Below are 15,920 nucleotides of genomic sequence, written 5' to 3' on the forward strand. Positions count from 1 at the left end.
AATATATAATCAACATGAATATAGATAATATAATTCAGGTAAGAGCAAATAGTAAATGAAAGAAATAGAAATAAAAATTTTAGGGATGATATAGATAGGCACCTGTATTGAGATTTTGTGCCTTCGTAGTTCTTCAAACAACCGTACGTCGCTAGCGCCATAAGTGAGCCGTAAGTGAGACGGAACTGAGCCGAGACGACCATCGAACACAGCTATTTTCAGTCATTGTGTTTATTTTGTTAATTTAATAATTTTTTTTCAGACGCAAGAACAAATTACCAATTAATAATAATGAAAGAGAGCGAAAGAACTGGAAAAAACAAATAGCAATAGATAAATAGTAAATTTTAGTTACTACAGTTTCTTCAAATGACCGCAAAACGCTAGCGCTTCCTTGCATACGCTCCGTGCATACGCTCGGTGTGAAAAGTGAACGAACACACCTTAAGGCATGTGGCCACTAGCATAGTTTTTCGACCAAGTTCTATGCCATAGCACTTGTTTCACTATATCTCACTAGAAATTTACTAGAAAATGGCCGCCGAGGACTATGTTGAAAAAATGCTGCGTGCAGCATTTTCAGCATAGAACCGCTAACTTCACACTAGTATTTTTTGATACAGCCAACATTAAGAAAATACAACAACAATGGTTAGCGTTATTAATAAATTTCTTTGTTTATATTTACACATGTATAGTACATATGTATAATGATTGACTGTCAAAATATCAAATTGTCAACAAATAAGAAAGGTTATATTTTTATTTATTTTTTATGTGTTTCTAAGCAAGTTGGTATAGCTGAAACAATTTCAAAAAACGATTAAAACGCAGCCCTATAGCCGTCATATGTGAACTATTTCTGCCATATCGCTATGGCATAGAACTTGGTCGAAAAACTATGCTAGTGTGTGCTAGTGGCCACAAGCCTTTGTGTTGAAAAAATGCTGCACGCAGCATTTTCAGCATAGAACTGCTAACTTCACACTAGTTTTTTTAGATACAGCCAACATTAAAAAAATACAACAACAATGGTTAGCGTTATTCATAAATTTGTTTGTTTATATTTACACATGTATAGTACGTATGTATAATGATTGACTGTCACAATATCAAATTGTCAACAAATAAGAAAGGTTATATTTTTATTTATTTTTTATGTGTTTCTAACATGGAGGTGAATAAGGAGTGTAAGCTTTGCTTTTTTACTGAAGCCGACATTTCGGAGTAAATGAGGGCGCTGGAATCGAACTCGAACGACGGTGTCACGTGTATTATTTTACTTACTGTTTGTTTACTTTTTGTGTTGTTTGTAGTGCAAATACTGTTAATGTCAAATTTAATCTACTTTAATTACAAATATTTTACAATAAATGGATTGAATTTAACTAATTAATAGATTAATTGTTTTTTTAGAACTTGTGTGTTAAGTCTCTTTCTTTTGTCTGATTTATGTGATGAGCTTGCTTGTGATTGCTTCAGTGACAGCCTATGCTTTAACACAGTAAAAAATCAAAGCTTACACTCCTTATTCACCTCCATGGTTTCTAAGCAAGTTGGTACAGCTGGAACATTAAAAAAAAACGATTTAAACGCCGCCCTATAGCCGTCATATGTGAACTATTTTTTCCATATCGCTATGGCATAGAACTTGGTCAAAAAACTATGCCACAAGCCTTAAAAAGCATTGCAAGACTATCATATGTTTTATTTTTTCGTGCAAGATCTTGCATGAGATTTCTATAGCGGGGAGACACCGCTTAACGTATATGATTCAACGATGGAATGATCAGCGGTCCAATTCACAGCACCCGTATTCAGAGAATGTTCACATTAGGGCTTTTCTTTCCGATGGCGGCGCTTGTGAACTTTTTATATAGATTTTACATAGAAAAGCTTCACAAGCGCCACCATCGGAAAAAAAAGCCCTAATGAGAACATCCTCTGAATACGGGTGCAGGGCATTACAATTTAGGGTTTTTTTTCACCACTCACAGCGCTTGTGAAGCTTTTGTATGTAAAATATATATATAAAAAAACGAAATCGTTATTGGCACTCATACGGGGAAATTTACGGGTTTCACACACAATGTAATCAGTCCTACACATACAACAATAAAAAAAACGATAAAAAAAATCTTTACAAGCGCCATCAGCGGCAAAAAAAGCCCTAAATTGTATAAAATTTGCTCTGTGAATTGGACTGCAGGTGCTTTCTTTCGGTGGTTTATTTTCTTCCACTTCAATAGGTGCTTGCTTTTGTGTATTTATTTTTTTTCACTTTCATGCGCATGATTATGCACATGCGCTTGTTATGCAAACTTGTTGAGAGAACAGTGGCGTCGAACAAATAATTTTTCAAAAATAAGATTTAAAACATGGCTGATCTAGCCCCTCATGTCCTACGCTGTTGCAAACTGGGGGACGTTCCAAAAATTACTCGGAAACCCGGAAGTTCAAGATTGTGATCATAGAAAATTTTTGATATTTTGTTGTGGTAGACATGATTTTTTGTCCATGTATTTTTATAGGCACAAATCAATAAATTATTATTGTTTAATTATTAATAATAATTATAAAAATACTTTTTACAACCGTAATAAGTAACAAAAGCAAATGGCACACCAATATGGCTGTTTTTGTTGTTTACAATATCTACAGTAACCTCTAGTCACTTTTAAGTTTATTTTATCACTATATTTTTTCATCTACTGCGCCGGTCCGGGTTTCCGAGTGATTTTTGGAACGTCCGCCTGACTTTTTGCTGACTGCGCATTTAATTGCGCATGCGCGAAAATAAACAGGAAAAAAATCAAACACCCAAAAGAAAGCACCTCTTGTTGAGAGAACCAGAGAGAACTATGGCGAAAAAAGTAATTTTGAATTACAGTTGGCGAACAAAGTAATTTTGAATTACAGTTGGCGAGCTCAACTGTACCACAGTCACAACGAAATAAACATTTTGTATAGAGTTTGATTAATTCATGGTCTTCATGACAATGAAAACTGAACACCAGCTTTTTTTTTATTATCACCAAAAGAAACATGTTTTACATGCATACAATGCTTGTCTTTTATAACCCTGACTATAATCAACATAAAACATAAATTATTAAATTGAAGAAAAATATTTATCCAAATTAAGGAACATTATTTAAATTATATTCAACAATATTTTCTTTGTAAGAAATAGAGTTTGATGATTCGGCTTTTTGATAGTTTATGACTGCTTCGTCATATGTACAATTTTTATTATCAAAAACACCAAATATTCAAGTTCTCTTTTTTCTTGTAATACATCAATCATTGTCACTGAATTATCTTCTCCAATATTAGCAATTTTTTCATTATATGACGTTGATTCGGTCATGTTTATAAAATAAATACCTTCTTTTTCACTGAGAATTTACTCGAGAGACAATAAAATTTTCCTACGCAACGAAATTTAATATTCCAAAAATAAAAATTAATTAACAAAAATGATTCATAAAAAAATATAGATTAATTTAATAGTTTAAACATCAAAAAAAACGTTTTATTTACTGATAATTTACAATCTTTACAAAATAAAGTTGAAATGAGAAAAGTCTTTTATATCTGATATAAAAGATTAAGTTGATAAAGATGATGATTTTGATGAAGAAAAATCTTAAATTGAAACTCACCTAAAAAAGATATTTTCTCAAGTGATGATAATGTTATTAAAAAAGTCAGCAGAACAAATTATAACTAAAGTTTGCCGTGACGCCTGGCGTAATTTTGAGAATTGTTGTAATGTCGTTCGGTTTGGAAGATTAAATTGGATCAAAGTGGAAGTGATATTCGCTATATGTTGCGTGAAACATTAAAGCCATAACTTAATGGTAATAAAAAAAGTATAAAAAATGCAAAAAAAGTAAGAAAGATAATGATGTCGTTGCTGGTAAATCCCCAAGTCGGGTGAGTTTTGATCCTGTAAGCAAGTCCAAAATTTATCAAAGAAAAAGAAAGAAAAATTAGCTGAAACAGTTGTTTTAAATGTTGATGATGTAGATATATTTCATGATGATAGTGAAGATAAGATAAAGAAAAATGTTGAAGAACCACGTCAAGAAATAAATACCATTGATGTTTTTAAAAAAGAAAAAAAAAAGAAAGAGAAACTATCTGTATTTCAATACTCAGTTACAATTGAACAACCAAGAAAATGTATACCACAACCAAAAGATGATAGATGTAAAAAAGTTAGTCTAACTGACCAAAGTTGTATTTTGTGCTGGTGACTTTTTTAATATTTGTGACTCATCACCATCATCATCATCACTTGAGAAAATAATTTTTTTTGGTAAGTTATTTGGTTGATTTTTAATTGGAGATTTTTCTTCATCATCTTCATAATCATCATAATCATCATCTTCATCAACTTTATCTTTAAATCTGATGTATGGGACTTCTTATTTTAACTGTACATTAGAATCATTAGATGAATTTTTTTCTTCCCCATGGATTTTGGCTTTGTTGTGGTGATTGTTGTCCTGAAGAATAGCTTGAAAATATTGGTATGTTTGTTGATGTGGTTCCTTATTGCATTAGAGGCGGCATAGTTGCATATAGATTAGAAGTATTGGCATCGGTGGTGGAGCATATGTTGGATATGGTGTTACTGGTGAGACACACGCCTAAGTATACTCTGTTAAATATGGTAACTGTGAAAATATTAAAAAAAACTGTCAGGAAAAATTTTAAAAGTCAATTTTAATTAATTACTTACATAAGCTGATGAAATGGTATGACTTATTGTCGTATGATAACTTGATAGTGTGTGAATTAATTTTATTTCACATATTTTTTCCACTTTTTTTTTTACTAACTTTTTTTAATTTATCATCTTTTGGTAGTCGTATACATTTGATTGGTTGTTTAATTGTAACTGAGTATTGAAATACAGATAGTTTCTCTTTCTTTTTTTTTTATTTTTTAACAACATTAATGGTATTTATTTCTTGACGGGGTTCTTCAACATTTTTCTTTTTCTTATCTTCACTACCATCATGAAATATATCTGCATTATCAAGATTTACAACAAGTGTTTCAGCCAATTTTTCTTTTTTTTTTTTGATAAATTTTGGACTTGCTTACAGGATCAACACTCACACAACTTGGGGATTTCCCAGCAACGACATCATTATCTTTCTTATTTTTTTTACATTTTTTAATACTATTTTTATTACCATTAAGTTGTCGCTTTAATGTTTTACGCAATATATGGTGATTATCACTTCCACGTTAATCCATTTAAAAAAAAAATTATTGTTTAACAATTCAATTAATTATAAAATTGCCGACAATTATTCAAGGTTCTTTCTCTCGGTCATCTATCTCTTCCCTCCAAACCGAACGACAATTCTCGAACTTACGCTAGACGTCACGGCAAACTTGCATACTACTCTACAATCGGTTTGGATTTTTTTCTAAAAGAAGAGATAGAAGATCGAGCCAAAAAAAATAAAGAGAAGGATAGAGCTAGGAGACCCGAACCAACCGATGATTTCGGAACGTCGAACTTCCCCTTGCTTCCCCGCTCGTGTACGTTCGTGGCTCTCTCGCTGGTAGAGAAAAAAAAAACGTAAACACGTAAACAACCTTTGCCGCTGTTTGCCGCCAACGGTTTTTACTGAACAGTCACCGATCGTCCTGTATGGTAGACATTTTTTCACACTGATCAGCGAGAGGTATTTTCAATGTGAAATTGATTACACAATTATCAAGCAATAAATTAAGTACAATTAAAAAACAGTTAAATAAACAGTGAGATAATGACAAAAAATAAAAAAATAAAAACATTTAAGACTAATGATGGAAATGTTAGCGAGGGCATTGTTGCAACAGAACATCCAATTGAAATTAATGAATATCTCAATGATTATTGTCTTGCAAATATATTCAGCCATCTTCCAATATTACAAGCTGTTCGTGTAAATCAAGGTATGTTATTTTAATTGATTAATTCAATACAATAAATTTATTAAAAATTAACCTATATTTTTTTTTTTCACAATAATATTTTTTTAGTATGCAAAAGATGGAAATCAGTACGAGATATAACTTGGTTTAATATTGATAAATTAGAACTTGATATTGAAGTTTTACCATATCAAAATAATGAACAAAAAATAGAAGTCGTACTTAAAGTGTTATCTCTTTGTGGCCAGCATTTAAAACATTTAACTTATAAAAATCTATCATTGGATGACAAAAAGGTTCCAAAAAAGATTATTGAAAAATGTTGTAATTTAACAATATTTGAATGTCATTTGGTCATTGATGATGATGGTGATATATTTTTCAACAATTTATGCAAGAGTATGTCAAGACTAAAAGTTTTAAAAATATATGAAAAATACGATCAACGCCAAGTACATAAAAAATGCATGATCTCTTCAAATAGTTATACTTCCAGTGTTGCGATGTCTGTTCTGACAAGTGTACCAATGACAATTGAAAAAATTTGCATTATAAATCTCAATAACTATCCAATTGAACTGAATCAATTGGTAAGTTTATTATTTTCTATTTTTTATTTCTTAAAATTTAATGCTATTTGAGTTAATTTAATGAACGTTTTTATATTTTAATTACAGCCACTTGAAAATTTTAATTCTCTACAATGTTTAACACTCAACAACTATGAAATTAAAAGTAATATTACAAAAAAAATTGCAAATACAAAAACAATTATGTACTTGGATTTACAAGAGTGCTCTGTTGAAAATCCAGAATTGATAAATGATTTGTACAACCTTGAGTATCTTAATATTTGTAAGATGTACTATTTGAACCAAGAAATGTTGGCAAATATTGGATATAAACTGAAAAAATTGAAGCATTTAGAACTAGAAGCAGTATCATCAACAGAAGACGATCCAGAACTACCAGTTTCATTTGCAGAAGTTGGTGAATGTGAAAATTTAATGAATTTAAACATTCATTATGCTGATAGCATCATTATTGATAGTATAATGTCAGGATGTAAAAAACTTAAATATTTATTTATCCAGCAGTATTTTCATAATTCCAGGACTTTAATACAGTCTCAAGATCTTGAATCATTGGCAATTAGATGGGCTGATAATATTGATGTTGATTTGATTCGTAATATTGCTAGAGATTGTCCAAAATTGAAATACTTGTGCTTGAGCACTTGTCCAACTAGAGATATATTGCAAGAAATACCAAATAAATTTGCAAATCTATCAAAGTTGGACTTACGTGACAATAAACATGTTGATGACAATTTATTAACTCAAATATCATCATCGTTAAAAGCTTTGAAAATGTTATCTTGTCAGAACTGTCTTAAAGTAACAAATGATGGTGTTGAAACAATACTGAAAAAATGTTTAATACTTGAAAGATTCAATGTTGATGGATGTCCACATATCGGAAGTGATATTCGACCAATTGTTATCGGTGAAGCAAAACAGCGTACAAATAACATAATTTTATATTTTCAATTAAATGATGAGTATGTATTTAATGAAAATGAGTCACGTAGTCGTTATCCATGGCTCAGATTTATATCACCAAAAAAAGCTTGTGGAAAAAATACATGGAGCCCATTTAATTAAATTGGAAAAATTCATTTTACATGTTGATCAATAGATTTAAAGTTTTTTTTTTACTCTTAATGTTTGAGCTTATGTTGACTACTTGATTAATCAAAACAATTATCATTGAATGATAATATTATAAAAATAAATTTATAAAATTAATCATGTTTCTTTCAAGATATTTCTGCTGATGCTATCCGGCGTGATGCTAAAATAAAATAAATAAAAAAATTTAAAATTACTGTAAGACTATTATTATGAAAGTGTAAGAAATATTTTTCTTTATTAATAAAAGACATGATAAAAATTTAAAAAACAAAATAAAACATAATGCAGAGTTGATATTTTTAATAAAAATATAAGAACATATTTTTTTAATCTATATTTACAGTTAAATCAATGTAAGCATACTGTTTTTATAATACTTATTTTTTTTTTTTCAACCAACACACTGATAATAATAATAAGTACACGCAATCGTTAACTCTATTGCTTTAATAATTTTAATTTTGTTTTTATATCTTAATCATCTATTTATTATTCATTTCAGGAACATATTAAATAAATATTATTTGAACAAATAATCATCATATATTAACCTTTTTTTTGTTTTCTAAACTTTTTAGAATTCTACGAGTAAATTATTAACGTATCAAAAATAAACTAGTAAAAACTTTTAAAAATAATAGTAAAAAAAAAAGTTAAAAAACGAACCCTGAGCTATATATTAAAAAAAAAAAAACATCTTTTATCTACAGTCCATTTTTATTACTCAATATATTTTATATAAATATATGAAAAAAATTTTTTTTAACAATCGAGTTTTTTCATTTTAAATTTTAGCTGTAGATTGTTAATTTTGTCAGTAAAATGTATAAATTTTTCCATATTTCAAAAGCAATGTCAACTAAATCATGTTCAGTAAATAAAAAAATTAAATTAAAACTTTAGTCAACTGTAAAATTATAAATATCCTGTCATGAATTTCAAATAGCAGCGGAGATGATGTATATTTTTATCAATTATAACTAATTTTGCAATCTGAAAAATTAACAGCTTTACTAAATTTGGATGTTATACGTTGAAGTAATTCTCCCGCGATTGTGATTTTTCTACCTCTCTAGTCTTCATGGTCCATGCGCATACTTTTATTTTGAGCCAATAGCGTCGCTAGACTGAGCAGTTCCAATGGAGGTGTATACAGATTACCCTCTTTGTTAAACTCCATGGCAGTGCCAAAACGAGTGATATTTCCCCAGTCGACGTGATTTTCCTAGTAATTTCACGCAAGGTCTGTAGATTAATAGACGGCTGGGATAAGGTCGTCGCATGACTCAGTGCGCATGCGCGGTCAGCCATGTTTGATGCTATTCCCCACTCCTAATGTTCACCACACAATGTAAACAAACAGTGTATGGCATGTCAAAAAAATTTCAACATCAAAATTTAATCATTTATTTATTGAATAAATATTGTACGTCAACGTTGTGCGATCGGTTGCTTCCCCCAGAGATTCAGATCATCGTCGAAAATGATCTACTGGTGCTGGTGTGAGCCAAATAAAACCAAGCTCAACGTTATGTGAGGTAAGATTATTTCTTCACATGATTTTCTTTTTCCTGATCAAAATTATTAGTTTACTAGTTAAAAAATATTGATATTTACAGATATATTTATAAAGATCCAACATAATGAATCTCAATATGAACAACATCGTCAGGATGGCTCAAAAAAAATTAAAACCAAATGCAGTACCAACTTTGTTTGGTGATGTTTTGATAGTTTTTTTAAGTAAAATTCACCAAAATACAAGTGACTTACGTGAGTAAGAATAAACATTGAATTTTAACTTATATTAAAGTTGTCTTGATAAAAAAATATTAATAGTTATTTTTTTTTTAGAACATGATGTTAATTAGAGTTCATGTGAATCACTAAAGCAGTTGTCAACAACAAACTTAGGTGAATCTTTTTCCAGACCATTGCTTGATGTAATCATAGATAAATATACCACTGACAACAAAAAGAGTTTATTCAAGTTACCAAAGTCTAATAATACCAATAAATGTTTACCAAGTGATGAGCAGCAGATTGAATTGCCACTAGTAAACTTGGATAAGGATCATATAGTATCAATTCTTGCTGATGAATTACAAGCAGAAATAATAAAAAAATATAATGAAGGAGTTATCAAATTTAATTTCATGCTTCAAAATCAACATTGTCTTTATCACCACGAAATTTCGAGTTTAAACTAGGAAGTAGAAAGCTTAAAAAAAATAAATATCAGTTTAGACTGCGAATTACGAGTTGAATAAGAAAAAAGGATACTGTCAGAAAGACAACGAGAAAAAATTAAAAACAAGTTTAACAAGCTTCTTAATGTATTCGGAAAATTGTCCATTTTTAAAAAACCTTTTAATTGAGTTATTTTATTCACTTATTTATAGTATGCGACAGGCAAAAGCCTACTAAAGCCAGAAAAATATATTTTGTTGTCAGATAAAAAATTGTATTCGACTATTTTATTTTTATATTGAAAAAGAAAAAATTCTATTATTCTTCTTCTTCTTTTGTTTCACTTTTTTACAACTATTTATATTAAACTGTCTGATAACTTTGTCAATTTTTCAGAATATTTAATTAATTATTAATTGAAAAAAATTAAGTGTTAACTTCTTGTTGTATACTGTTTCTGTAATAGACCAGATGTAAGCTATAAAGATGGTTTAAATAATGCGCGCCTAAAAGTCGGCCATGTTTGACGCTTGTGCGACGACCTTATCCCAGCCGTCTATGATGAAACCGGCCAAAGAGAGGCGCGACAGCTATTTCATGTAAACCATGAACAGAGATATAATTAAGCTAATACTATACATGGTTTACATGAAAGCTGTCGCGCCTCTCTTTGGCCGGTTTCATCATATTAATCTACAGACCTTGATTTCACGTATTGGGCATGGTCAGATCAGCAGTCCAATTCACAGGGCATTACAATTTAGGGCTTTTTTCCTCCACTGGCAGCGCTTGTGAAGCTTTTGTATATGAAATCTATATAAAAAAAATTTGACAAGCGCCATCAGTGGCAAAAAAAAGCTCTAAATTGTATGAAATTTGCCCTGTGAATACGGGTGCAGTTAAAATTACGTTAGCCATAGTTACAAGCGAAAGTTAGCTTGTCGTGAGCACCTTAGGGTGCGAACTCACGACACGCAAAAGTTTGCGTTTTATCATGGCTGCCGGAATTTTAAACATGGCGCCTCCGTGATCCAAGCTTTGAACACTAGATACACTACACACACATTACAAACAACTACACTTTTCAGTGATATTTTGGTAACATATAGTAATTTCTAGTGATTTAAACGCGCGTGTGAATTTACCCGCTCGACATTGTCGAGCGGGTGGATTAAATCAGGGAGGCGCCATGTTTAGAATTACGGCAGCCATGATAAAACGCAAACTTTTGCGTGTCGTGAGTTCGCGGCCTAACCCCTACTTATCAAATGATAAAACAAGCGATAAAACAAACATATTTTTTCAACAAAGGACGAGAACAAGAATATACCAAATTTTTTTTTTCGTGGTGACACTTTTGACGCGAGAGTTCACCTTCCAGTTTTATCATTAGTTTTTTTATAGTTTATTTCATATGTTCGTAGTGTTAGTACTACTACATTATAATTTTAAATATTTGGATGAGTGTTTCTCATAGCGCGAGTTATCAATTTATCAAATTGTCTTCCTGCACCGTATTCAGAGGATGTTCTCATTAGGGCGTTTTTTTTCGATGGTGGCGTTTGTGAAGCTTTTCTATGTGAAATCTATATAAAAAAAATTTTGTCAAGTGCCATTAGCGGAAAAAAAAGCCCTAATGAGAACAATTTTGCCCCGTGAATACGGATGCTGTTGGCCCAGGCCGAGGCCCTCGGTCGGCACCCGTATTCACAGAGCAGTACGATTTAGGGCTTTTTTCTCCACCGGTGGCGCTTGTGAAGCTTTGGTATGTTAAATCTATATAAAAAATTTAAGCGCCATCAGTGGCAAAAAAAGCCCTAAATTGTATACAAAATTTGCCCTGTGAATACAGCACTCCAATTCACAGGGCATTACAATTTAGGGCTTTTTTCCTCCACTGGATGCTATTCTCGACATTGCTCGACATAATTAATCGCAAGTTATCCCCAGCGACTGGGGTAACTATTTTGTGGAAATTCAGCTTAATTTATAGCTTTATTTGTATCTTCTTCAATGGTTTCTGATGGTTTCCATTAAACCACTATATCGCTTTCGAGTTATCCCATGTAGGTGATATATGTAATACTCCTATATTGCTAGCGTCCTATCTTCAAGGCCTGTGGCCACTAGCCGTCATATGTAAACTATTTCTGCCATATCGCTATGGCATAGAACTTGGTCGAAAAACTATGCTAGTGGCCGCAAGCCTTTCCAATAAGTGGATTTTTCTTCAGCAGTCCGATTCACAGAGCATTACAATTTAGGGCTTTTTTCCTCCACTGGCGGTGCTTATGGAGCTCTTGTATGTGAAATCTATATAAAAAAAATTTTACAAGCGCCATCATCGGCAAAAAAAAGCCCTAAATTGTAAAAAATTTGCCTTGTGAATTGGGCAAGTTGCTGAGGCAACGGTGCAGACTCTATCGGCCTTTTTCTTCTTGCATATGGATCTATCTTACGGTAAATTTAAAAATTATGCCTATCACAACAAAATATCAAAAAATAGGTGCTTTCTTTTGAGTGTTTATTTTTTTTCTTGTTTATTTTTTGCGCATGCGCAGTTCAATGCGCAGTCAGCAAAAAGTCAGATTGCAACAGCGTAAGACATAAGCTGGATCACCCATGTTTTAATTCTTATTTTTTAAGAATTATTTGTTTCGACGCCACTGCTCTCTTCTTAATTTTGCATGACATACGCATGTGCATGATCATGCGCATTGAAGTGAAAAAAAATAAACACTCAAAAGAAAGCACCTATTTTCTGTTTCTGTTGCAAACTGACTTTTTGCTGACTGCGCATTTGATTGCGCCTGCGCAAAAATAAACAAGAAACAAAATATAGACGTTCCAACAATCACTCGAGAACCTGGAAGTTCAAGATTGTGATCATAGAAAAATAAACAGAAAAAAAAATAAATACACAAAAGAAAGCACCTACTACTACATTCGATGTAAAAATTTTTGTTTGCACCTATGGTAGAAATATGGTAGGTACATGCGCATACGTTTTTTTAAGCCAATAAGAAGTGCTGATGACCGGTTGCCATATTGGTTAAAGTGGCGCGACTTTATTTAAATCATAAATTAAAATACATATTAAAGATGATCTTGATAGAAGATTAAAATAATAAAAATACATAAACAAATGATTAATTGTATAAAAAATAAATAATAAAATACATATTAAGCTTTGTTACATATTTTTAACTTATTTTCCTTTTTTTTTTTTTATTATCTTCTATAATTTGCTCATTAAAAACTCTGAGTCAAATATACGTACAAGTATGTACCAAACATTGTATTGCATCCAGTGCAATATTTATATTGTTCTTTTTATCCAAACTTCTAGTTTGTTAACTAAATATGTAAAAATTTCTTTTATTTTCTTTTAAACCAAGTATGGCGCATTTATTAATTCCATTTAAAAAAAAGACTTTAAGAGATTAACTTTTAGTTAATATTAATATTAATAATAGTAATAATAATAATAATAATAATAATAATACGTCGCAATTGATTTGACATACTGTTGAGTAAATCTACTGAAATCTACAGATTATTATCAGATAGTAAATCAAGAAAAGACCTTTCCAACTTCATGAAATAGGTTACTGTGCTAAGGATCAGTTTTAGTTCATTTGCAAAAGATTACATCACAATGAATAGCTGTTTTCTATATTATTACGCCTAAATTTAAGTGTATATGTATTTATGAAAAATAAACAGCTACATCAAATTAACTTGTCTATTTTGACGAACAGTTATTATGTTTAGTATGCATACCTCTTGACTGGAAAAGGTATTGTCGATTGACATTTTAAATGCCCGACGGTATATCCTTGTATAATACAATTTTATATTGATCATCAACATCTTACAAGACAATCGAAATAATCCTGCTTGTTAAAAGACAAAAGAATTGTCATTAAAAAAAAAAACTTTCAGATTTCATCAAAGACGTTATATTGTTAACTAATTGTTCATTGTCATGTGACTGAAAAAAAGTATAATCTGAAGAAGGTAACGGGAAAATGAATATTGAAGAAGGAGTTCGAATCGAGGAATAAGAGAAGTGGTAAAACGGACGTATAACGAATCTTAAAAATTTATTCTTGTCACTTTCACTTTGTCTATTTTATGAGGCGAATCATCTTAGTTTTATTTATCGATGAATATATTTAATAAAAATAAAAAAATGAAAGTTTTTAATAGTATCATTATGGTGTTTCAAGTGATTCTTTGTGATAACGTCATCAAAAGTCAAGTGAGTGAATTTTTTTTTAATCAAATATTTAGTCAATTAAAACAGATACAAATTTTTTTGTAATTTTATAATTATAGAACACGACATCATCATCAAAACAAACATTTTCATGCAAAGGAAAATACACTGGTTTTTATGCTGATGTTGAATCTAACTGTCAAGTTTATTACACGTGCGATGATCATGGTAATAAATTCACTTATAATTGTCCTAAAGACACTGCATTTCGCCAAGAAGCACTTGTTTGCGATCATGCTCATCTAGTTGACTGTAAAAAAACTGAACAATTCATTGAAAAAATTGAAAATGATCAAGTACACAGTACTGATGAATCACAGAATTCTCATGAAAGAGGCGAACTTTTCAGGTCATTTAGAATAGCTCTACCAGAACCTTCACGTTACTTACAAAGTCCAAAAATAAATAATAGTAAACCAACAACATTTTTCATGAGTTCAACTGTCTTTTTACGTGAAAGTCCAAATACAAAAGTGAGAGGAAATTTTATTGAATCAATTACAAGTGAAAAATATGACCTCTCAACTACACCAAAATCTTTTGATCCTGAAATAACAAAACATAATAATAATATTAATAATTTCGATACTTTTAAACAGACCAGTGAATCAAAAAATTTAAACATAAAAAATGTATTTAATTCATACTCTAAGGATAATGAAAATAAAAGAAAGCCTGATGATTTAAAAATACTTGAAAATAATGATCATAGTAAAAATAAAAAAATTTTAGTTTATACAACAACTGAAAAAATAACAACAGCAGGAACTGAATTTCCAATACCAAAATTTTCTGGTGAACTTTCAGCATCGCCTGATTATGATCCATATTATCCAAAACTGATAAGAACAACAGATAATCCTTATATTTTTAAAAATACAAAAATTAATAAATCTACATTTTTTTCAACGAAAAAACCATGGAGTAATTACGTTAATATTAACATACCTGATATTATTCCAGATTTGAATTCTCTTGATGATTTAGTTGACCGTAAAAAAATATTTTTTATCCCAAGATTAAATAAACTTTGATATTCAGATTTTTTTTTTTTTGATAAATTTGATCCAATTTTTTTATACGAAATGTTAAAATTATTTTAAATTAAATTAGAAATTGAAAAAAAAGTAAAATTCATTATTTATAACTCTTTTGGATTATCGTTGATATTGTTCAGCATATTGTTTATTTATTTTATGATAGAAAAAACATAAATCTTCTACTTTTCAAATAAAAAATCTGGATATTATTTTTTCTAATGAAACCCTGTTCTGAATTGGCCCAGGTAATCTCAATCAGGGTAGGATAAAGTTAAACTGATTATATCTTGATCAGGAAATCATGGATCTGACAAAAGAATAAGTTCATTTTATATTTTTATCGTGATATAAAACACACAAACTTGTAGCTGACAAAACTCAGATAGTGCTACGTTACGCTGTCTACATATTTTCAAAGAGAACTGTTAATAAGTACTCGACACATACGTAGCATGTAGAAGAAAAGGACAAACGCATTGCAGTGTCACCAACTTCATTTGATACATGTTAAAAGTTGTTAATTTTAATAACAAATATATCTTGCCATGGACACGTCCTTAGTCAGCATGAAATCAAGTTAGTCTTAACAGGGTAGCATGATCCAATCCTGAACAAGATTTCATCGAAATAAAAATATCAACAAAATAATTTGGATCAATTTCTTTCTCGAAATGCTCTCAGGTTAATATCATACTCAGAGAAATCACCGGTTTTAAGAAAATTTTATCTTAAGTGTGACTTGATTCTACTGAATGTGCTACTCTTATTATT

General features: G+C 30.4%; 2 protein-coding genes and 1 long non-coding RNA gene across 3 annotated transcripts; all 3 read left to right on the plus strand.

Annotated features, from left to right (window-relative positions):
* The first annotated feature begins 2,184 nt into the window (after nucleotides 1-2,184).
* Nucleotides 2,185-9,401, plus strand: LOC122859469. Its single transcript, XR_006374350.1, has 3 exons — nucleotides 2,185-2,209; nucleotides 9,001-9,175; nucleotides 9,257-9,401. It is a non-coding gene; the product is annotated as an uncharacterized LOC122859469 (long non-coding RNA).
* On the plus strand, nucleotides 5,630-7,916 carry LOC122859468. Its single transcript, XM_044163073.1, has 3 exons — nucleotides 5,630-5,964; nucleotides 6,052-6,533; nucleotides 6,621-7,916. The coding sequence occupies exons 1-3, from the start codon at nucleotides 5,796-5,798 to the stop codon at nucleotides 7,605-7,607; spliced, it is 1,638 nt and encodes a 545-aa protein (XP_044019008.1). The 5' UTR covers nucleotides 5,630-5,795; the 3' UTR covers nucleotides 7,608-7,916.
* A 4,565-nt stretch (nucleotides 9,402-13,966) lies between the features above and the next one.
* LOC122859474 lies at nucleotides 13,967-15,164 on the plus strand. Its single transcript, XM_044163089.1, has 2 exons — nucleotides 13,967-14,091; nucleotides 14,169-15,164. The coding sequence occupies exons 1-2, from the start codon at nucleotides 13,996-13,998 to the stop codon at nucleotides 15,141-15,143; spliced, it is 1,071 nt and encodes a 356-aa protein (XP_044019024.1). The 5' UTR covers nucleotides 13,967-13,995; the 3' UTR covers nucleotides 15,144-15,164.
* Nucleotides 15,165-15,920: the final 756 nt, after the last annotated feature.

The sequence above is a fragment of the Aphidius gifuensis genome, linkage group LG6, assembly GCF_014905175.1.
Source record: "Aphidius gifuensis isolate YNYX2018 linkage group LG6, ASM1490517v1, whole genome shotgun sequence".
Taxonomy (NCBI): Eukaryota; Metazoa; Arthropoda; class Insecta; order Hymenoptera; family Braconidae; genus Aphidius; species Aphidius gifuensis.